The sequence below is a fragment of the Phaenicophaeus curvirostris genome, chromosome 1, assembly GCF_032191515.1.
Source record: "Phaenicophaeus curvirostris isolate KB17595 chromosome 1, BPBGC_Pcur_1.0, whole genome shotgun sequence".
Taxonomy (NCBI): Eukaryota; Metazoa; Chordata; class Aves; order Cuculiformes; family Cuculidae; genus Phaenicophaeus; species Phaenicophaeus curvirostris.
In genome coordinates this window covers 21,372,981-21,397,060 of record NC_091392.1, presented here as the reverse complement: position 1 = coordinate 21,397,060, position 24,080 = coordinate 21,372,981, and the positions used below count along the sequence as shown (strand labels likewise).

General features: G+C 40.5%; 1 protein-coding gene across 2 annotated transcripts in view; it reads left to right on the top strand.

Moving 5' to 3' along the window:
• The window catches only part of PLXNB2 (plexin B2), a 259,609-nt gene that overhangs the window by 121,930 nt on the left and 113,599 nt on the right, over window positions 1–24,080 (top strand). For both annotated transcript variants that reach the window (XM_069850324.1, XM_069850314.1), the window contains one exon: window positions 20,619–20,687. In XM_069850324.1, coding sequence (XP_069706425.1) covers window positions 20,686–20,687 — 2 coding nt within the window. In that variant the 5' untranslated portion in view covers window positions 20,619–20,685. The remainder of the gene's footprint in view (window positions 1–20,618; window positions 20,688–24,080) is intronic.

The window sequence follows — 24,080 nt, the reverse complement described above, 5'->3', positions numbered from 1 at the left end:
TTGAAAAAATGAGGAAAAAATAGTTGAGATTCCCCCTGTAGGAGATCTTTGCAGGTTTTCAATCTTCCTTTATGTGTATCTGTTCACTGTCCAGTTCTTTACAAAGAGGAAGAGCTATTCTGTGCCTATGTTCTTGCAGTTCATTTATATCTGATTTGCCAGCAGAAAAATCATATGCTATTACAGGCTGCAGAAAATGCAGCTGTCATTAAGGGGCTTCCTATGTTATCCTTGACTTCCCTAGATTACTTTTATCTACTCAAGATGGATAAGTAATTTTTAAAACATTTATGTAACTAGGTTTTAGGTCAGTAGCAGGTTAAACGGTTTATTTAAGTAATCTTTCCCGGTGGAAAGTACGTGGAAAGACCCTCTCTCAGTATTTTTACAAGATTATTTTCATATCAGCATTAAAGCAGCAAGCAGTCTCCTTGACAGTAGACTTGGAAGATACCCATTATTTGAGAGACATGATAAAAACAGTATAATCTTTTCCAATACCCATACAAAGCCAGCAATTGTCTGTTTCTGCCATTCCAGTTATTTGTGTAATTATACTTAATACCACACAGATTTGAGAAGAGAAAGAAATTGTTGCTGCTGTTTTTGATGAATATTTTTTCCATCCTGAGATCACAAAACCAGTGAATCCCTCTTATGGTGGTAGAGAGAAGAAAGAACTGTTGATGTGCAGCCAATTCAGCAGAGGAGCTGAACAGAAGGAGAGAATGTGCCCTTTTTGAGTCTGTCTCAAGTCCACATTAGGGCATCCTTCCTAACGCTCTCAGACTGCTAGATAACGCTACCGTTGCATAATATCACTCATGAGATGTTAATAGCTTGATTAAACTAAAGTGTGTGGTAATTCTGTAGTGGATTTCAAAGGTGTGGGATTTAACTAGCTTAAACCTGGATATACCCAGGCTATCCTGCTTTGCTCAGTTTTAATGTGTTGCACTCCTGGTGAAACAATTTCTCGGTGAAACTGTTTACCTGTTTGGTCACCAACAAGAGTTTAAGTACCAAGACACCTCCCGTAGTGTCCCACTTAGCATAAGTGGGTTGGCCAGGGTCAAGGAGCTCTAGATGGTAAACCCCTGCCCTCCAGCTAATCCCACTGGTTGGAACAATCCAAGGTTGCTTGGAAGGGCCACTGGAAAGCACGCCAATGCTTTCAGGCTCCTGAATTAGTGGAACTGCTTGAAAGCTTACAGACAGCATCTTGTCTTCAGATTCATTGCATTCACTGGTGTTCAGACTCAGGTATTTGGGTTTGCTGCTTCTTCAGTGTCTGAGAGAAGGAAACTGGATATGGATCACTTCTCCAGCAGAAGGCTCAAGTTGGAAGTTGAGATTGGATTCAGCAAAGCTGGAATATTCATGTAAAGCAAATACATGAAAAAGTAGATTTTGTTGGCCCACTCAAGAAATCAATATATTTTTGTGGGTTTCATAATACTATGATCGTGTAGGTTGTTCAGCTATAGCGTTATACAGTTGTACAAAATCACTGCTTCACTCAGCTTGCAAGTTCTGCTTAAGCTAGATAATATCATTTCAAAAAGACATGCAATCTTAGTTTTTTAAAAGACTACAGGTAATGGCAAATTTACTGTGTGCAAATGTAAAAGGTTCCAGTGACTTAATTACATTCATTTATAACATTTCCCCCTCATTTTTAGCCTGCATTTTGCTTCAAAGTCCCATTTTTCAGCTCTGTATCTTGTTATGCCCTTTATTAAATGTCTCTCAATAACGTAAGTATTTATGGACTGTGATCAAGCCATTCTGAACTTCTTTTTGTGAAACTAAATAGACTGAATTACTTCTGGCTTTTGCTTTAGGGCTTTTTCTGATTCTGAATCCTTCTTGCAACTCCATCCTGAATCCTGTTCAATTTGTCAACATCTTTTGTGCAGTGTTGATGCCAGACATGCCCATGTATGCTTGTAATCATTTCAGTAAGGCTCCATAAACTGACAGAAGTCAGGCATCTCAGTGATATAAGAAAAATTGAATTTTTACTGCTCCAAGACTGAGGGTAAAATGAGTTCACTCTGAAGATCTGAGCTTGCTACCCCAACTGTGGAATAAGGAAGAAAAGGAGAGAGTGTGGCTGGGGCTGGGTGCAGCTGGTTCCCCCATCTCCTCTCACTGCCACTTTTGCCAGCAGTAAGAGGAGGAAGCTCAGCTCCAGCAGAGGCAAAACAGGCAGCAGGTCCATGACTACCACTTGGCATTGTTTTGCTTACTGCCCCACTGCCCTGGATAAGCTCAACTTTGTTCTTAGTAATGCTCCTCTGAAGTGCTACAGTGATGTTTTCTGTTTTGTGTCTTCCCCTACCTATGTATTGAAAGATCTCATTTATCATCTTAGCTGCTTCATTCCTGCCAGAGTTTTCGTTGTGGCTTGCTGTAGCCCCGAAGTCATTCTTCAAGTTGCTGCTTTCCAGATTAGTTCAGCACCTTACAAGTTTAACCTGTATTTGAAAAACATGACCTTGCATTCTGTAAGTGATTTCATTCAAAGAGCCCCGCAGACCATATTTTTCAACTCACTCTGAACTGACTTGCCCTTAGTCTGGCTGCTGTACCATTCGTCACATCACCTTCACCTTAACTGCCACAATGCTTTTTTTTTTTTTCCATGTCACTTAAGACTATAGTTTAGAGAAGGACCAAAATCTCTTTATGCACAAATCAACTGGAAGTTTAATTTGGTTTTGGGAATCCCATCTTTCTAAAGTCTCTTCTATTTAATTGCAAGACTTCTATTTTGCGAGGTGCACACCTCTACTTTACACTCCTCTCTGAGTGGAAGAGCTGAAAAGGCAAGTCATCTCTCATTTTATGTTTCTTGTGCTGTGCATGAGGTTCCTATTACTGCAATGCAGTTGAAGATACTGCAGAGGGATATTTAAATTTGAGCCAAAAAAAAGCCTAATTAAAGTGAGGAAAAAAATTATGAATGCATTTCTATTTTTAGGACTTGTGAAACTTGCCTTAACAGAACCTTTGGGCTTAAATTAGTAGACATTCCATTTTTAATTGGAGCATTTTGCTGCATACTATGGTTTAAAATAAAGGGTGAGTTAATTAGGCATTTATTTGAAAAGTAAAACATTCAGGGAAGCCAGTGTGCAGTTTTGGATATGATATTCACTGCATAAATAAAGAGGTCAGGGAAGGGGGGCAGATGAACAGCAGACAAATGACACTGTTGGGCGTTTTAGTTAGCTATGCTTGCTGGGTGCTATCCTTAAGGAATGAGGGCGAGACAAAGATAGCACAAGACATACCAAAATAATTAAAAATAATTTTTCATCTTGAAGAATGTACATTTTATGTCTGTGAGGAGTTGCAGAATCTCTCAGGAGTTTTGGTTTTCTTACACCCCCTCCCACAGAAGAGCTTCAAGGTTTGTGTATTTGTTTTGCTGCTACCCATATTATGTGTGCACTAAAATAAATAGAGATTTGCTGCCCAGGGAGTAACATCAGCCAGCTGAGGGGCTTTGGGGCAGCCAGCAAAAATAAGGAAAAGGGGAAGTCATGGAAGGCTCTGTGGTAGCTGGTGCTGGATGGGAGCATCCTGCAGGAACACAGCATCCAGGGGCAGCCCCAGCAGGTCATGACTGCTGCTGAGTCCAGGTGATTTTGATTCCAGAAAGCTGGTCCTCTTCCTACTATGCTGGATCTTAAAGGAATTACATCTGTGCATTGCTGGTGGTTACCATGGTAGGCTATTTAAGGGAAGAGGAAAGAAGCATTTGAGTTTGCAAGACTCATTGTGTTTTCAAGTCAGTGATGCACAGGAACCACTGCTCTTACTGCTGCTTAGTCATACCACCCTAAAATCTGCTAAAGCAATTACAAATTTTCAAATCGGCAGATTGGGTTTCTGTTTTCTATGTGAGAGCGTCTGCTTAGGAAAACTGGATTGCACTTTTTTGAGAAACAGAGCGACTTGGCACAGTGCAGTACTTCATTCCTGTCCTGGATGTAATCCTTAGCCATGAAAGCAAGGCTGTTGCTTTGTGTTTCGTGTACTTCATGACCTCCTTCCCAAATGCCAGAGCCCTTATTGCCATTATTACCTCCCATACACGCTGGCAATCTTAATTACTGTTTCAGCCCCAGAATGAATCTACAGATAATCAAATGTGACAATGACGATGAGAAGTACAGGGATAGGCAGACTAGCAGGACTAGTAAATGTAAAATGATAAATGTCTGCTTTTCTGATACATCACCTAGAAGCGAGGAAAGTCCATCTCTTTGAAACATTGAGTAGCCATTTAGGTCATATTCACCCCTGATGTATTTAAGAAGCATCTCCATTGATCTGAAGGATGTTTTTCCCAAATGATTTGTTGGAGACAATTAACTTTTCCACCAGGGTAGGGGGGCAATTATTCCTTCCATTATTTCCCCTTATAGTGAGTCTTTAAAACATGCTTCTGATTATCACAGCAATGCACAGTGATGTTGCCTTACTTTACCAAGCACAAGCATACATTTGAATTTGATATCTATGAAAATTGTTTGTTGAGTTTGGCAATTACAGTTAGCTTAGAAAGAATGTCTTACTGTCATTAAACATGGAACATTAGCATTAAAATAGTGAATACCTGGATCCTGGCATTGTAGAGTTTGGAGAACAATCCTTTTTTTTGATCTAGTCTAAAACATCCTACTTCCAAATTTTACTAACATCCATGTTTTCTTAAAAATGGACAGGCTATACTTTTGAGATAATGCCAGTTGTGCTAATGTAACCTACACCTCCCTCCTCAGAGAATACTCTGCTTCTGCTATTTTTCCAATCTTTCTAAAACTTAATTGAAACAGGTTGACTTTATCCTTGAAGCTTCAACATAGAAATAGTGATATGGCATCAAGAGTTACTTTGTTCTATTGTTCTTAATGGTAGCATTTGAAATGCGAACAGGAGTGATCCTGATGATCTGGCAGGGAGAGCAAAGAGGAATGGGTGTTTCAAGCCTACTTCTCTAATCTTTTAAATAAAAATGTGGAGGTGTTATTTTTCATAGTGATATGATACAATACAACAGCACAAGCTTCCTTGGTTTAAAGGAGGCTCCTTCTTACAGCAGAAGATTAGTAAATTCTCTTTTTCAATTTTTTCTTTTCCTTTTTCATAGCAGCCTTTGTTAGTGCTATATTGTGAGCATGTTTCAAAAACAGGCAATCGTCTCCTTCTCTCAATTTTCCTTTTTTTTTTTAATTTTTATTTTGAATAACTTGATCATTTTATAGGTAACATCACAATGACCTTTCCTTTCCTAACAACTCTGCCAGGAGGAAATAAAATTGAATGTTTCATTATTAGCCCCCTACCATTCAGACAATCAAGGAGTGATTTCTTTTTTTTTAATAATTCCATGTTTAAGAGTGAAATCTGGAAAATTATTAAAATTACTCATGTTTAAAAAATGAGAACTTTTAAATGCAAATTGATATGATAATGCTGAAACTTAGAGGTATAATTTATTCTACAAATATGTAAAAAATGAATTTTAAGTATATATTTTTGAAAAGTTCATACTTCTGTTGCAGCTCTTGCAAACTTGAAATACATTGTCTTTATGGCATGCTCTTATGAAAAATTAAATATTATGTTGGCTAAATGGTAACAAATGAGCCAGTGTTTACCGTGGTAAGGAGTACATTGGGGACATAGCCATTAGCCAAGGGTAATTTAGTTTTAGCATTATCAGTTAGAAATACTGCAGTTCAGTGGAATATTTTATTACATGAAAACATCTGTAACCAATATATCCCTTGGGAAGCTTACGTGACCTGTGATCTGTTTGGAAAAAAATGTTTCAGTTTTATGAGTCTGTTCAAAGGCAAATATGTGCAGCAGGCTGTGTCCTAGCAGATCTGGAAGGGGCTCTTTACGTACCTCCTGGAAATTTCTGGGAGCCATAGGAGTTTTTGTGCATTCCAGGCTGTAGTTTTCAAAACTCCCTCTGTAACCTGTGGCACTGAAAGAGTTCTGGGAAATGTGTACAACCATGCATGCTACCTTTATTGGTGCCATGTGATGTTTACGCATAATTATCCTTGCTGTGAGGTATCCTATAACAACTGCAATCGTAGGAAGGTTTGGATCAAAAAGCACAATGCAGACATCTGAAAGTATATTTATATTCTATTAAAGTGTGTCAGTGATGCAGGAACAAATAGCATCCTTAATATATTTCTCAGGCCTTGCTGTGTTCCTTTTCATGGCTGATTTTTTTTGTTTCTTCTTCAACAAAGCCAGAATATGTCATCCCATCTTAAATTTGCAAGGCAGTCAGTCGTCTGTGCTCAGGCTTTCATAGTGCTTTGGCAGGAAAACAAGGTACCCAGCTGCCGAGGACCGTCAGTCAAGGCCTGGGAACTTGGGTAGCCGGGAAGACAGGCAAGAGACAGCCTGAACTTGACAGCCCATTAGGTACCTGACCTTCTGCTTAAACCACTATTGAATTCTTGAAGATGTGGATTAATGCTTTCTTTTCTTCCAGGAGTTCAGAGGTGAGATGGGCAGATAGGCGTGCCAATTACAGACTGTGTCCTACTGCGCAAGGCAGCGTCTTAGCACGCTATTTCTGTAGAGAGGAACTACTGAGAAAACCTGCAGCTTCTTTACAGAGGGTAAAGACAGTTGCATTCACCCACTGTAACGCTCCATAATTAGAGGCAAAGCTACTTGCTTCCAGTTACTTGGTTACTGCCTACACCCAGCAATCAAAATTGGCCAGTTTATGACCATAGGCTGTACAGGCATGTTCCAGACCATAATATGTCAAGCACTTTTTCATCATAGGCTACAAAAGTAATAGGTTTCATGTCAGTAAGACCATGGTGCCTTTCTGGTATCCCTTCCAGTTCACACTTCTTAAGTGCAGCTCCACAGGCAATGAGGCACAAACACAGAGGAGCAGAGGGCATTTCTCAGTCAAAAGGTAGTTTTTCCCTTAAAGCAGAGTGAGTTAGTACTGCTTTTTAAAAAGTCTGCCTTGCTTAGGGAGTATTTAAGCCACAGTGTTGCCCATTAAGCACTTTATCAGTGCAAAGGCAGAGCAAATCTTTACAGGCACATGAAGCAGATCTGCGTGTTCTTCTGTCTCTGGTGATAACAGTGTGCCTGGGATTGAGCTGCCTGTGAAACAAGAGTAATTCCTCACGAAACTTCCATCTGTTCAAAAGATACAAAAAGTATGTGCTGACGGGTTGGTGGCAGTGCATGTTGGTGGAATGCATAGAATTGGGAAGAGCACAAAAAATCTGTTTTGACCCAGCAAGCAGCGTTACTCTAAGGAAGGCAGATCATTCCCAGGAAAATCCTACATTTCCAGTACCCTATGAGGTACTTCCTGCCCTGCAAAGTGAATACCTGAGACAATGATGCCCCCTTTATATAAGGAGAAAAATGAGGGTGAAGATCCAGGAAGTGAAACCATGTGCATCGCAGGATTTTACCTCTTATTTGCAACAAGATCAGGATTTTATCCCAACCTGGCAAATGACATGTGTCTGGCCAGACTAAGTATTTCCCATTCTCAGCAAAATAAATGAAACTAACCCGGGAGGCTGGACTTGGATAAATGTGATTTCCCATTTTTAAATGGTGCAAAATATAGGCCTGTTCTCGGCCGCTGGTGAGTGACTGGTCTTAAGAACCAGCCACCCTGTCTTTCTGTTGTACCCAGAAGAATGAGTACATCGGGGTACATCAGTGGAGGACAGCTCTGGCTGCTCTTGCCAGGTGCTAACTGGAGTCCTGTTTCTCTAAGGCTGTACACACTGTGCTGTCCACACTGTGCCCTGTGCCAGATATTCTAGGTTAGCGGCAACAAATGGCTTCTGTAAGCCATGTAACTGCTTTAGTAAGAACCAAGAGACAGGGGAAATTAGCCATGAAACAATTCTAGGTCTTCTGGAACTCTGTGCAGAGCCACAGTTGCCCTCAGAACTGAAGATGAGTCATGGCTGTACTTGATCCACATGTGAGTGTCCCAGGCAAGGCAAGGCAGGCTTTGCATGGCACAGGAGGCTAAACTTTGTTCGGGGAAAGTTGCATCCTTTATCATGTTTATCATTTGTGACTACAAAGGGGTTTGATTCTGAGATCATTGCACAGACAATGTCAGAAAAGGAACAGCTTGTTTTGTCTAGTTTTTTGAGTTCACTAATGTCAGGAAGTAGAAAGTTCAAGTCTAATGTTACTGGCTGTGCTCTGTTTTCTGCAAAAGGGACATATAGAAGGCTATGGGGAAAAGCACAAAGAAAAAAAGGCAGCAAAAGTAATGTAGTGAGGGAAGGAGAAGGTATCTTGTGTATTGAGGGAGGCAGGTGAGCTTCCCATTTGGAGCAGAAATGTGTTGCAAAGTCTGTGATTTCACAGTGTGAAACTAACCCTGTTGTTGCCTCAAGCAGAGTAGCTGGTAGCAGCATGCCGGAAGCTCTTTGATAAAACACCTCCCTCTTTTCTTAATTTATCTGCTGTAATTCAGCAGTTAAAAGGCAATGAATGTTCTCCCACCAGTAGTTTTTTAATTCTTTGGAGAAATACCCTGAGTTCTTTTGAAAATAAAACAAAACATGTACAAATCCAGCATTTTCTTTGAAATGGTGTAAAAGTTTAGCTGAAGACAAAGGGTTAAGTAGGATGAAAACTAGTGTAGCAGCAGAGCAGTGATGTGACAGCAACTGTTTGCTTGTGTTTTATCCCAATGATTCCCGCCCTTTCCAACCCAAATAATTGAGTTAAGGAATGTTATAAACTAATGCATGCTAAGCTTTTAGTTGTGCAGCAATGAATGATTTATGCTGTTCTTCCATTGACATAATTTTATGACACTGGAGCACTGTTTAGCATGAGGTATGTAGTTCTGGTAATCCCCAGGAAAGCTACGTGTTGTTTACCAAACCCCCATTGTTTTTTGTAAGAAGGAATGTGCTTTGCCAAGGGACTTGTAGCATGTCAGACTAGAAAAATGCTTCTTGTGGTGGCTGAGAGGAAAAGTGTCTGTGTGGATATAAAAGCACATGATTTCATGGTAAGCACATGGAGGTGATTGGCCAAGCCGTGGTGTTATGCCTGCAAAAACAGGAGGGCAGACAGGCTTTCACAGATCTTACTCGCAGGTCTGAGGACAGAAGTTTCAGAGAAGCACCTCGCTTCTTAGAGCTGATGACAGCTCTTGCTGCTTCCCGACAGCAAACAAGCCAAAGAGGCAGCTCGACTTTGCTTTTCTTTCCTCTGTCATTTCATCAAGATGGACAAAATTGTGGGGTTTCGTTTGTTCGGAACCTAATATTGCAGGGTTGGTTTTTTGTGGTGTTTTGGTTTTGTTTTTTTTTTGCCTTGTAGACTTTCCACTTAAACAGTTTAGTAATTATAAATTTATAATGATCTGTTAGCTCTGCAATCCACTCATATTAATGACTTTTCTTTTGTGCTACTTGGCGCATGAGGTGAAACAAATGAAGAGCTGTATTAATTATTCATCAGCCGATGAATTTCTTTCACTGTAACTCTGTTTCAGGTTTGTAGATATCTTTGCATAAACTAATTAATTTTAATCATAATATTCCAAGTGGTTTTAATTAATAATTTAAATATAATTGTTTTGGGAAGTACTTTAGCCTTAATGTGGGTAGCTGGCACTTGAAAACAGAATTTGGCAATGATTTCACTTCAAAAACATGGACTTGTTTTTCTGGAGCTGTTATCAAATAACATTAGTAACTCAAAGGTACAAGTTTTTCTTTGGATGAAAGGTTAATCAAGTCCAAATCCAGTTGTGTTCTAATCTAAAATTAAACACGTAAAAAATGTGGAGGGAGTTTCCTAAGCCTTTCACACCTCGGCGTTGCTCAGGAGGGAAAGAGGACAGAAGTTAGTGCCAAAGCAATCACATCTTTTATCTCGAGAACTGTTTTCAGCAAGGTATGCTGGTCTTATTTTCCATCCTCCCACGTATCGGATAAGGATTTCGGGAAACCTTTATTTTTCCTTTGCTGGGTAAGGATCTGATAGAGGTTTTGCATCCAGGGCTACCAGCCTCTCAGGCAGACTAGTGGTTTGGCTCACCACAGACAAAATTAAGGTATGTCAGTTCAAATAGGAAGCTGATTTACTGTGAATTGTCAGAAAAATCTTTCTGCTTCCTGCGTTAGTGTTGCAGACTTTAACCACTGCGTGCAGAGGGAAATACTGCTTGTCAAATATAGTTTTCCCATGTATGAGAAAGGTTTTTAACACTGCAGCATTGCAAAATTTGGTGGACTGGTAGTGCACTGAGCTGCTTTATGACACTGACCAGGGTGTGGGATGGAGACAGGGCAGGGGCAAACACTCCTACAGACTGGAGCAGCATCCCCTCTGCAGAGGTCCTGCACTGACTTGCACAGGTGACTCTCCATTCACCTCCTGCCACACATCTCCATCCTTTAAAACCCCTGCTACGCCCCCAGCAAGCAGGGTCCATCCTGTCAGCAGCAACATGGCATTTGTGATGAGGACTCTCAGTGTCACCACTGCCCTGTGCTGTGGTGGCTGCCCCCAGATGGGGTGCGGGGTGCTTCCCAGCCTTTCGTAGAGCCAGTTTTAGCAGTTTAATTACATCTGCGGTTTGGATTGCTTTGTTTGGCCATTAAAATCCATTTCACAAAGAGTAGTATTGAAGTGAGCAAGGGGTATTTGCGGTGGCTGTGGATTTCCTCCAGGCCTACAGGAAGAGTAAATTAGTTACTGAAAATTTGACAGTTTGTCCCAAGTGCTTAACTCTTTCCTCTCTGGAAGCTGCCTTTTCAGAAGCAAATGACTTTAAAAGGAAATAATATGCTCAATGCTTTTTTAACACCCCCTCCTCTTCTTTACGGTAGGGCTGTAATTGCAAAGCCAGCCAGGAGTGATTTGTTTGAAGAGGAAGTGTGGGAACTTCCTTTACAAATATTGCCTTTCCCCATCGTGTGGTTCCAAACACTGGCAGTTTCCTCTACTGGCAGGGAAAAAAAATGCTTTTACTGAACAACAAGCACTATTTCCCGTAGCTTGTGCCCCATGTAAACATGAAAGAAATAGGTTTCACGAGAAAAAAAAAAAAAAGGACAAAAATGAGCAGGTTGTTAGCCAGGGAAGGACTGAAGTTGTTTGGGACTGTTGGATCAGCAGGGTGTTTTCCTAGCCCTTGCCTGTTGATGCCAGTGACTGCAAACACGGGCATCCTCTGCTCAGAAGTGCCAGGCAAATTAAGGTCCCTTGGAGGTGGGGGTGTAAAATGAGTGTTTGCAGAGCCTGTGATTACAGAACCTGCTGTAACTTGCATTGTGAGATAGGGCTGTATCAGCTGCTATCGCAGTTTGGAATGGTTTCTTTTGTTAAAAACGGCCCAACATATGTGTTTTTCCTAGTGAAGTAGAAACAATCAACCTGTACTCTTCCTCCAGCCTAGAAATACCTTTGAATTATTAGCAGAAGTGGGATTCACCTACCAGAAGAGCAGCTACACCCAGGGAAGTATCTGTGCTCAGCGGCAGCGGGTAGGTTAAGCTCACAGTGCAGGGAGCAAGTTTTAATCTGGCAGGGAAGGTCCTATTGGACTGTTGCGCTTCTGGGGGAGGTTGGTTTTGTGGGTTTGCCTAATAAAAAAGGGCACATCATCGGAGTGTATGGGCTCCTTGGGTGTGCAGGCAGCCAGCTGGCCTGGCTTGCTAACGTAAATCAGTGCAGATGATGGGAATCAAGGCAGGGGGTCCAGTTCCCAGCTCTGAAGGATTCCAGATTAGGAAGACAGCTCACGGAGGAAGTAAGGCAGGGTGGGGGAGGGATCAGGCTGACTCCCTGAAGATGAGAAGAGCCCATCTGATTGATTTGAAGGACAGTGTTCTTATATTGCTGATAATTAGGCAGAGTTGCCTTGTTCCTTGGTTTTGATGGACAAATGGGACATCCCTGGTATTTAAACTTGGATTGCTGTGATGCTTTCTGATCTGCCCAGCAAGAGACACAGCCAGGCCACTGTCTGTTAATGAGAATGTTCTGATTTTTACACATTTCTCAGTGAAATTTCACTCAAACTTCAAACTGGGCTTTGCAGTGATTCCTTTCTGCTCTTTTAGAAATAAACAAAAGAAATAATATTTGCAGTGGAATGGGCTGTCCAGCAAAAAATCAGTCATGATCAGAGGAGACACCTGAAATTTCAACAGTCCTTCAATCTGGGATATGGCAAGGCTTGCCTGGATCGCCATGCCAGGAGTCCTTACTGTGTCTCATGCTCTCCAGAGGAATTGGCGTCCCAGCAGGGGATAAAAAAGGAGTGGAAAGTGAGCCTTGGGAGATGTTTATTTTCCAAATAAAAATAAGAAATAAAGGTCTCGGCTCCCCATTCCCATTTGTTATCTCTAACTGTTCCTCCCGTGCTTTCTTCTCTGTTCAGTGTCTTGCAGATGAATTGAAAGCCCTACAGTGTTCTGGATAAGTTCTCCATCCGTTCATGCTTTTCTTCTTGTTTTCCACATGATCCTTTGCTGCCATCTCCTCATATCACTTATTCTCTCTCATCCGTGCCGCATTCCTAATTTAATGATCACTCTCCTTTTTACCTTCCTACACTTAGCAATTTTTGCTCTTTTTCACACTCCCACTGTCATGCCTGCTCCTTTTTGCAATAAGGCAGGCTGCATTTTGTAATTGAGGGAGTACAACTTTCAAATTCTTGTGTGAGTACTCCCACTGACTACGTGATGAAGTGTCTGCAGGACTGGGCTGTAGCTCGGCAAATGTATGGGGAAAAGGTAGTGAAGCAAATTTTAAACCAATCTTAATTACCTCAGTGGTTTGGATTGCTTTGCCCGATTATTGAAACGCATATTTCTAAGGCGAGGTGGGCACCAATGGCATTGTATAAATAAAGAATTTTAAGAGCTTGATTTAAAAGAATTTGTAGAGGTAATATATTACTTCCAATCAAAAGAACTGGAGGGCACTTTACAATCATTCTTATTAGTGTCCTGTGTTTAAAAAAAAAAGCCCTTCTTTTTGTTTAACCTCCTGTGCAAGCCTGGGCATGTTTGAGGCTCCCAGGATCCAGTTTCATGTGGTTTCCTATTTCAAATCCAGACCAGACTAGATCGATCAAAAATCAGTGCTTTCAGAAATAAAACTACCTGTGGAATGCCTTCAGTGACATGAAGATGAAAGGGTGAATGTAATATAGCAGATACTAATTTTTCTTTTTTGAGATGAGATGCTCTGAAGCAGTGTCCTTGGATGTTGTACAATTTACCTTGATTGAACAGTAGTGGTTGTAGGACAATTTTGGTCAATTTTTGTGTTCTTCTGTTAGTCGCTAACAGCTGTGTTTTGGGGAGGGGAGGGGATGGCTGGTGTTGCTAGGGTTTTTTTAAGCCAAAGCAGCAGCTGTAAAATATTTTATGGCTAGCACAGAGCAACCTGTAAGTCTGCACATTGCTAGAATAACTCAAGATTCCTAATAATTCTTCTCGGTGAAATACTTATCAGTATTTTGAAGTGACTGAGCTACAGCAGTTTTCAAAGAACTGAAGGTGAATGCAAACTAGTCTAACTGATCTGTGTTTATACTATTTTTTACAGTCAGCATAAATGTAGATGGAGGTCTGCTTGGTTTTCCAATATACCTCTCTGTGCCTTTTTACTTCCCTGGCCCTTAGAAGCCAAAGGAGAAAAAAGTAGAAGAGGCTTATCTGAAAATAGGGAACAGAGGGAAACAGCAATGTTGTTTTAGGGCTTTGAAGGAATAGGAAAGTTAGTGGAAAATAAACTTGTGAGCTTTGGGTACCTTTGAATTTGGGGTAACTTAACAATGTGGCTGTGCCAGGAATATGTTGAATTCCTGGAAAACACTGTTTCACTGTGTAGCAGCAGTCTCTCTCCTGTCCCCTGCACTAGGTGATGCTCGTGATTTGGGGAGCAGCTTGCATTGCTAGGAGACCTCTGTGTTGCCCAGATAGGTCCCTTGCATTGAGGCTGTGTGGAATCCCTTCTCACGGTGGCTGGAATTGGCCTCGCTTGGTTTCAGAGTGGGGTATGGAGGAGGGGTCAGGAAAAATCTGGTGTCCTTGCGTGCTGCGAAAGTGCTGTCTGAAGCCAGCCGAGATAGTAGGAATAAATGGAAATAGCATTTGAATTTATTTTACACTCTGTCCCTTGGACAATACAGACATGTCTGTCTGCGGCCTGAAGCATGGTGTGCTCTTCAAAGGTAGAAACATATAAATGCATTTTAGCTGAGCAAGGTTACAGACTCATCAAAGTGAAATCGTGAGTGGTTTCTGGATTTGCATAAGAGTGTGTTGATTGCTTCTGTGGCCTTTTCAGATGTGGATGCATTAATGCACATGTGTGCATTCAGGACAGCAGTTCTGACCTTGTGGGAGCTTTCACTTCAGTGACTGTAGGATTTCACCTTTGGTCTCCAAAGTATCGCGTGTTTTGGAAACTACTTGATGATAAACCTTCAGCTAGAATGTTAAGTGGCAAGTGTTTACTTAATGTTCAGAGACTGGGTTCCTGCTTGCAGGTAGCCTTTATTACTCAGGAAGCTGTGTGAGTTAGAAATGACATATTTGCCTCGGCAACTTCCTGAGAAATCCACTCTGTTCTGCTGACAGATGTGGAGAAAGCAGTGTGCTTGATGAAAAGGCTAATAAGATGGCCGTTGGAAATCTGCATGTGGTCGTCTTAAGGAATAGAAAGACCCTGCTGAGCTACTAAAGAGAGATGCTTCAGTGTCTTCTCTCTGTTTATGCATAGCATAACAGAGTAAAGACGTTGATGAGTTTTCACTAACTTCTGAATCTTTTTTAGACAAAGGGCACAAAATTAAGAAGACGTAATTCCATTACATAATGAGGATATGCACTTCAACAAATCAGACTTTTAACATGGGCATCTAGGATGCCTCTCCAGCCAACAGTAAGAGAAAGAAATCTGGTTACCATTGCTTTTCAGAAGAGACTACCATTTATCTTTGGCTGTACTGTGTAAAGAAAAACAACCAAGTTTGATCAGACACCTACACCAGCATGTATAAACCTCCTGTACGGTGATAAAAGTTACTTCTCACAGGAATAATTTTGAAACAGTTTGCCGAATGGCATTTGAAAAGTCATGGGCATAGACTGTATTGTTTATGATTTTGAATTTATCACCTTAACTCCCTGGGTCTCAAGCTGGAGGTAAAAAGTAAGTATATGGAGATATCACTAGTGTGCATTGATTCACCTAACACACAGAAAAATTCTGATCTTCTTTGATGTGCATATGATGTTGAGCTTGTTGCATGGACTAGCTAGGGTCCCTGCAGGTATTAAAGACAACCTGTCATTAATTGTTACATCTGATTTGTAAAGTTTCATTTTCATAACAAAAAAAAGCGTAACCATTACTGTGCTAAAAGTCTGCCTCTCCTATTTTCTACTTTAGCATTCACAAGTAACAAACACAGTTAAAATTACTGTATAGTGTGGCTTTTATTCTATGAGTTTAGGAGTGGTGGTAGTTTGTAACCAAAAAAGATATGAGTTCCACTGGCCATCCCAAGTGTATGCCAGTAAAATTCTTTGTGTTACAGCTCACTATCAGACATCATGTTTATGCAGGATAGTTGAGCCTCTTTCTAAAATAGCTTTTCCTGCAAAGACTTAAAACTTATGGGTATGACCTCTCAGTATCTTTACTCTTGTAAAGTTACCAAGCTAAATATAGTGCTAGAAGACATGGAAGTGGGGTTTAAGAGTTTCTCAACAGCTTTTGAAAAACTGAGGTTTCTTCTCTGTACGTTTGCATTGGATTAAATCTTTATACCAAGTGGCCAGACAGCTTGATGAGTATGGATCAGCATTTGGTGCTGGCTCAGCTCCTTGCTAGCTGGCGCAGAGCCATGTTGCCTTCTGTGAGTGAAAAGATGGGGAACAATATTGCCCAATATCAATTGTAAGGTTTGATAATTGACTGTCTGAAGAGTCTGGATAAAGTGCTAATCACTGCACCTAATGTGTGAAATGCTTGTCATGAACCTGTTGGTAGTTCACAGAGCAGCGTCCTTGCTGTTTGATCTTTGCAGTGAAATACTGTTGAAGGAGCAGGTAGGATTTCTAGACTGGTCAGAAGGGACAGCAGAGAAAGAAAAGGTGATTAATGTGTTTTATCCTGTAGTTAAGAAATCTCTCTGGAGAAGTCTATAGAGATCTGCTCTTTATTCTCTTTAGACTAAAGCGAAGGATATTCAGAAACGGTAATGGAGCACAAATTATTTAGTTTCAGTTTTGCTTGATGCTGGTCTTTGTTCCTAAAGACTATGTGTAAAACTCAGAATTACTTACTTTTTCTACTTTTTGCCCTGCAAAGAACAGGAATCATAAAATGGTTTGGGCTGGAAGGGACCTTAGAGACAGTTAGATCCAAACCCCCCTCCATTGGTACAGACACCTTCCACTGGTTTAGGTTGCCCAAAGCCCCATCCAACCCACCTTGAACACCTCCATGGATGGGGCTTCTACAACTTCTCTTAGCAACCTGTTCCTGGTCCTCACCATCTTAACAGTAAAAAATTCCTAATATCTAACCTAAATCTACCCTCTTTCACCTTAAAGCAATTACCTTTTGTCTTATCTCTGCACTCCGTGATAAAGATCCCCTCCCCAGCTTTCCTGTAGGCCCCTTTTAAGTAACGGAAAGCTGCCATAGGTCTCCCCAGAGCCTTCTCTTCTCTAAGCTAAACGTGGAAGCCCAGCTCTCTCAGCCTGTCCTCAAAGAGGAGGATCTTCAGCCCTCTGATCATCTTCGTGGTCTTCCTCTGGACTTGCTCTAACAGATCCGTGTCCCTCTGGTGCTGAAATCTCCAGAACTGAACACAGGCCTGGTGAAGTCTCACAAGAGCAGAGTAGAGGGGAAGAATCGCCTTCCTTGACCTGCTGGTCACACTTATTTTGATGCAGCCCAGAATACGGTTGGCTTTCTAGGCTGCAGGCACACATTGCCAGCTCATGTTGAGCTTCTCATCCAACAGCACCCCCAAATACTTCTCTCCAAGGCTACCTGTCATTGTTTCCACCCTCTATAGGCTTTTTTTTTTTGAGATAGTTTGTCCATTAATTCCTTGTTCATCCGTGCAGGCCTCCTGGCATTTTTACATGATACAGAGTTAATTAGAGATGTAAATACCTTGCAATGTTTAAAGTCTTGATGTGACATATGATATCACCCAGAAGTTTTTAATAGTAAATTCTATATCCTGTTGTTTCCATATGGACGTGATCTCAGTGTTGTAATATAGCCTTCCCAGCACTGAAACGTGAAGATTGGTTTTCAAAATTCAGTTCAAAAAAAGCAGTATGTAGTGTTATCCTACGTGCTCCATCCTATCAAGTGCACCATGCTTGATAGATCAACAGCTGAGTAAAAGTTCCGTGGGTTTATTTAAGCGTATATGAAAAATATCTCCTCCATATGTTTCATATAGATGAAGGCTCAGGGGACTAACTTATGCGCCTGGGAACCACTTAGTACAACTTTCTATCCCTGACCCAGTGCCTGCCCTTTCTAACAAAAAAACAAAAGCCTCCCTCCCTCGAAGAAATGTGGTTTATGATCTGTTTTTAGCTCTAGAAGCAAGCAAAAGAAAAAAAAAAGCACTCAATATGTTCTTACTCCTACTTAAAGCAGCATTGGCTTTAAGCACTGCAAGACAAGTGCTGCACTTTGTTCCTTCTGACTCTCAGAAGCCACGATATCCCCCCAACGGCTGCAGCACCTGGGCAGCACGTTATCCACTTGCAAAATTTTGCACTTGGATGCATCTGATCAGCCTGAGTTTATAATCTTTTTTGAAATGACAGTGTCTGAAACATTCACCCTAAATACAGAGACACAGCTGCCGGATGAGGGAGAGGGCACTTGCAGGATGGGGAGGTTGTTTATGGTTGTCCCACATCTGCTGGGTTGTTGATCTGTCCTGATGGATTTAACTGCATAACATGTCCATTGTGGTCTTCATCCTCCCACCCTAAAGGACTGGTTTGGTTTGAAAAGCAGAAATTCTGTCGTATGAAAAGTGAGAGCCAGTAAGTGTATTCAAGATTGTGTTGGGATAGGAAAAGAGCTAAATATAGTCTATTGGCAGTATTCTCCCTGCTATCCTTTGCGGGTTGTGGACAAGAGAGTCTCCTCTGAAAAGCATCTCAGTGAAGGTTGATTAATCTTCCAGGTGATCCTTGGCAAGACCTTCTCTGTCATGCCAGTAGAGAGAGAAGAAACAAGTCTAGTTAGTCTGAAGTTAGCTTGTGTGAGCATCTCCCTACCCACTTACTCTGTTTGTGCTCATGGTTTTTGTCAGCTTTAAAGAATGATTCCTCTATGTCATCTAAGTACTTTTAACTTCAGGTCAGTCTGCAAGAGCCTCTAGCTGACAAGAGGACCTGTCGTAGCGATGTGTGTTTTAGTTCCTTCAGCTCAAGCAGTCCATTTTAACTGGCTAGCTGGACAAACCCGTTTCATGAAAGACCAGTTTCTTGTGATGCTCTGGCATAAGATACTGAAAAAGAGCTGTTGTGAAATGAGCAGGAGGTAAAAGGAAAAAAAACAAAACCAAACAAAACCAGGAAGTCTTGCAGCAGATGGTACCACCTGTGTCCATCTAAACCTAGCCAAAGCAGCATGCCATTTGAGTGGAGAAACCTGGAAAATCTGATGACTCAGTCTGAATAAACAGGGAGGCAGTGAGATTTCTGGCTCATGTCCCAAGCCTCTTATGAAAAAGGCTCCCTATTTAAAACACAGAAAATTGCGTACAGTTTCATAGCATCATTCTCTGGCATAGCTGATTACCAGCTACAGACTAAAATGCCTGGTGTACCCATACAAGAAGTGGCACATATGGAGTCTGATGACTCTCTACCAGTTATGGTTGAACCACCTTTTTTCCCAATAAATAAATTTGTGATGTTATTAGCACGGAATATAGCTTTATCGCTGTGAGTATAACTGGCTGGATACAAAAGTCAGGGATGACAGCGTTTGATTCTTTTTCCCAGCTCAGCCAAACACTAATTTCTGCACACTTCAGGTGTTGCGCCTGCAAAGTTGAGCTGTGAACCAACTGTGCATGAGATGCCTAAATAGCTGTTCAGCAATGCTTGCAAAAATGCTCTAAAGAAGAGAGGTAACACGAATGTATAAATGGAACTTCTTAGCAGGATGAAGTCTTGTTTCCTTGCTGACTACCTCCAGCTCCTTCCTTCTTGGCTGTTATTGACAGTATCATGATCTTTCACATCCTTTTGCACTTCCTTTTACTTCTGTATTTCCTTTTTCTTTATTTGCTGAAGTTGCACCAGATCTGTTTTTTCCTTTGTCAGTAAGACATAGAAATAAATCTGCCCTTTCTCTCGGTCCTAAATTCTAAAATTTTTGTCTGTCTGTGTCTCGGGTTAGCTGCTTTGTTTACACTTCCTTCCTACGACTTCCATCAGTCCCAGTCCAAACCTACACACTCCAGTGAGGCTGTGTCATGCAGCTGTGGTCTAAATACCTCACTCAGCTCTTTTCCCACGTCCCTTCTCTCATGATTTTGCTGAGTACTCGTGTTCATCCTCCACCCAGTGAGGACACAGGTTCCCTCAAACAGCTTTTCCATGGGAAGAGATGAATGTGCATACTCTTAAAGAATGTGTTACTGCAGCAACTAGATATGGGGAGTGCAAACAAGAAATTAAATCCCATCAAATAGTAACAAAATAAACTTGATTTAGTACTGGTCAGCCTGCTTTAGAGAAAAAGTAGTGAATTTTGCTGGGTGTTCATGTCTCGCTCCCCTGGGAACTGCCATGTGGTGATCTTTCAGTGCGTGCATCAGCATTTGCTGCAAGCTCTTTGGGTTTTGCATCCTTTGCTAAAAGGTAACTGAGAAATAACTGTATGTAAGAAACATGTTGGAACATTCAGCACTCACTACCTGTATTGACTGGGATATGTTTTTGAGAACAGTTGTCATAGTCATGTTTGTCTTGAACAATCTACATGAACCCTTTATAATCTACTTTTTGGCATATACAGTCATGTTAAACAATATCAGATGGTATTTAATCCTTCCTTAGAGGGACAGACACTGTTTCTCTTAAATTCTTAAATGTTTAATTGTGGGAGGTGCTGAGTACTGCTGTTGTTAAGAACGTGTTCAAGCTCTAGCTAGAGGAGTGCCAAATCATACAATACCCCATCTATAATGCCAGGCATTCTTTCTGGTAATATATCAGTTGAGCTCTTAGTTCTTCAATAATTAGTTGTACATCTGTGAGCAACTGTCCATCTGATTTATTTTCCGAGCAGCTATTGAAATACAGAACATTGCCCCATTTAGCCACAGGATTGAAAATTATGATGTGCTAAAGTTGTGTTTAAAATTTAATAAAATTGTCTATGTATAAACAAATTACAAGTTTATGGTGCACTATAGATGATCGTAAATCAGTATTTTAAAGTTCATAAATTTAAGGTGACTGAGCATATCTTAATGCAAATGAATATATTTTTAATGGCTACCTTCTTTTATTTAGTAAGAAGATTAAACACTGTCCTGGAAAATAACTTGATCGTAGTGAAGAAGACTTGGTGGAAAAGTGAATGTAAGTATTTCACAGCATGGGATCACACATCAGTGATATTATAAATTATACTAAATTGGCAGTCTACCAAAAAGACCACTTTCGGTATGCTGAGAATGCTGGATCTGACCATTGTCCATATGTGTTTGAGGTATAAAATGTCTGTTATGTTGTTTTCAGTCTGAGTCTATAGCCTATATATACCTAAGTGCTTTTAGCTGAGCCACATGCTATCAGTTATTTACACGCTTAGGAAATGTTCGCAGGAAAAATGTCAACATGAAGTTGTCACTAAGTGCCCTTAAAAGGAAAAAGAAAACATTACTGCCATATGAATACCCAAAGGGATCTTTAAATTCTGTAACACAGACATATTTTCCATTTCCAGAGGAATTTAGTCTAACTTGGAATAATGTAGCTAGTATATTTTATTTTCTGTATGCTTGCCCCAAAGATGCGAGTTTACAGTAGAAGAAGATTGCATTATGGATTGGCAATTCAATTTAGAGTGAAATACAGTGGCTGCAAGTTCCAGGCTAAGTGCATCATTGCTCACTTGAGGTCACATTTTCAAACCTGGAGTCGATAGTTCTCTAACAGTAAGAGCTTTGGTTCATTTTCTAGAGGCTTTTGGAACTGTTACTTTGCTCGTAAATACCCCATTATTTTTCTTAGAGCAATTGCTTTCCCTGCCTGTATTTCATGATAATGTGAACTCCCTAACTATATGCATACACATGTATATATGTACATTTGTATTTGTGTGTAAAGCAAAGCTGTATCTCTGCAAGTCGTACCCCAAGAGACTTTCAGTGGCTCTGGTGTGTAGGACAGTGATAATCATGAACTTAGAGCTGTCCACAGGCTCATTCCAGTATTTTTTTGTACTAAATGTTTCCCATGATCTCACCTGGCATTTCCCAGAGCCTGCCAGATGGGTTTTGAAGCAGTCAACTAAGCCTTTCCAAATGCTGGATAAAGTACAGCATTCATGACTTAGATGTGATGGTGATCCTGTCTTAAAAGGGACAGTTTTACTTTTAGCCTTTGGGCTTCTATAAACTTGTCTTCTAAAATTACTAACTGACCAATAGTACTGAATCGGTGAGATACTGCAGGAACATTGGAAGATGATGTCTGATTTATATAGAGTCGTCTACAGATATGGAGTTGCTTGAAATTAAGATCCTCAGATTTAACATTGTGCCTAAGATAAAGATTTACAGGCTAGGCTGTGCATTGACTCTCTGTGTTACTGGTATGTGGCCCAGTTTGAAAAGTGTATGGGTTTATAAGATATGAAATCAAATGCTTAAAAAACCTTCTGGTATGCATTGTGCAGAACAAAACAAAGTTTGAAGGCATTTAATGGGACCAGTCACTTTATTTGCTTCAGGATCCTGTCTCAATTAACCTTGATCAGGCCGGTGGCACTTCTTGAACAATCCCATGTGTGTGTGACGAGTTTGTACACATAAAAGTTTTTTCCTGAGTTACTTTCACATTTTTCTTACTAATCCAGTCTTCAGCTGTTTCTCCTATAAAACATGGGAACAGGTACTGTTATCTTCAGTTCCCATTTTTATGAAATAAGCAGAATATTTGGGGTTTATTTGTTTGTAGCTTTGTAAGTGCTTGTTTAGCAGGAGGGCACTATTTGAATATGGTTTGAATTGTAAAAGATATCTGCCCAGTGAAAATATCATTTCCTATGTGCATGTATATGAAAACAAATAAAAGACATGAAGTTGAGCTGTATTTCAGGAAGTTGAGTAGCAGACTATCGACAACTTGATCATTAGCTGATCATGAAACTGGCAGAGGAATAAACACATCCTTGAGGAGAGATGCATACTAGCACTTTGTCCTTGTATGAGTAAATATGATCTCCAATAGATGTTATTTTTCTTACATATTAATTTTCTGCATGTGTTTTGCTAGACAGAAGCCGCCTTCTTGATCTGGCTCTTGCAACTATCAGGCATCAAAATTATGGATTTATCCTTCTAAACATGAATAATTTTCAAAAAATAGTTAGCCTCATATTGGCTGGGATTTTTGCAGTAATGCTAAATTAAGAAGTTTGTGTGGAGAGTAGAAAATACCTTTTCATATCTACTTTTGCCTTTATATTATAAAAGTGGCTATGGAGATATTCTCGTATAAAAAGTCAGCAGAGCCCAAGAGAAGGGAACAGAGCACTTGGCAGGAGCCAAAAGGAGCAGTGGCTTTACCTGCAATCATTCACAAACCAGAGGCAGAACCCTGAAACTATGAAATCCAGCACCTCCTTTTGCAGTTACCCATTTTGATATGAAATTAACCTAGAGATATTTATTACTTTTTTTTTTGTTTTAGTCAAAACTGAAAATTAAATCTGAAACTTGGGTTTAAATACATGATAACTGTTTGGTAAGGTAGCTGTTAGGATTTGGGGGTTTGTTACCTAAAAGGCCAGAAAGTGGAATAAATTTGCAGAAAATTCCTCTCCCTTATTCTCTTCCAACAAACTTCTGGACTGACTTTTCCTAGAGCTGAAAGCCAAAGCTAAGGTACTGGAGGAAACAGTGAAATATTGTCTTGCTGTGTTTCTTCACTTAGTGGAAAGGAGAGAGGAGACGGGGAGAGTGATGATTCGGTGTTTTGGTGGTTTTTTTCCCCCTTAAAAAAATAGGGAAAGCTGCAAAAAATATAAAATGGACTTGAGGGGATCATAAGCTGCTAATTGTTATGCATTGGGCCTAACAATAAGTCAAAAAATCAAGATTTGATACATCAAAATCTTGAGGTAGTGACTGCAAGGAGAAGGAAGGAGAGTGTGCACCTCAGGGTATCAGGAGCAGGCACTGTCAAGCAGAGCACACTCAGGAAAGTGTGTGGGATGGGGGGAGGAACACCCGTAACTAATTACATAGTAAAATTAGGTTCTCGCTGCACATCTTGTAATCTGAAATCCCTGGAGCAAGTTCATAATGTAGCATTGAGAGTCTGGTTCACTGTTTTCAACAGCATTTCTTATATAAAATGTGTGCTTTGGCACCATAAATAGCCCGGTTCAGACATCCTTGTGAAGGGTGAGGATTATATCATGTCATGTGCTGTCACTAAGTTCTGCTTGCTGGTAGGCAGGTTCTTTCTAGAAAGTCTACAGAGATGCTTTTTAGACTTCTAGGATTATAAAGTAGTTGCTCAAAAACAGTACCGATTCCAAAAATTTTCACCTTAATTTCAGGATCCAGCTGGGTATTGTAAATTTAGTTGTTGTTTATAAGAACTTGGCTACTGTATTGTGAATGCTATAAATAATTCTCGGCAGCATTTGGATAGCATGGTAAATAAGGTGTAGAGCCACACTGGATAACGAGGAGAAAAATAAATATTGAAGAGTTGCTAGTTCATTAAGTAATGTCTATG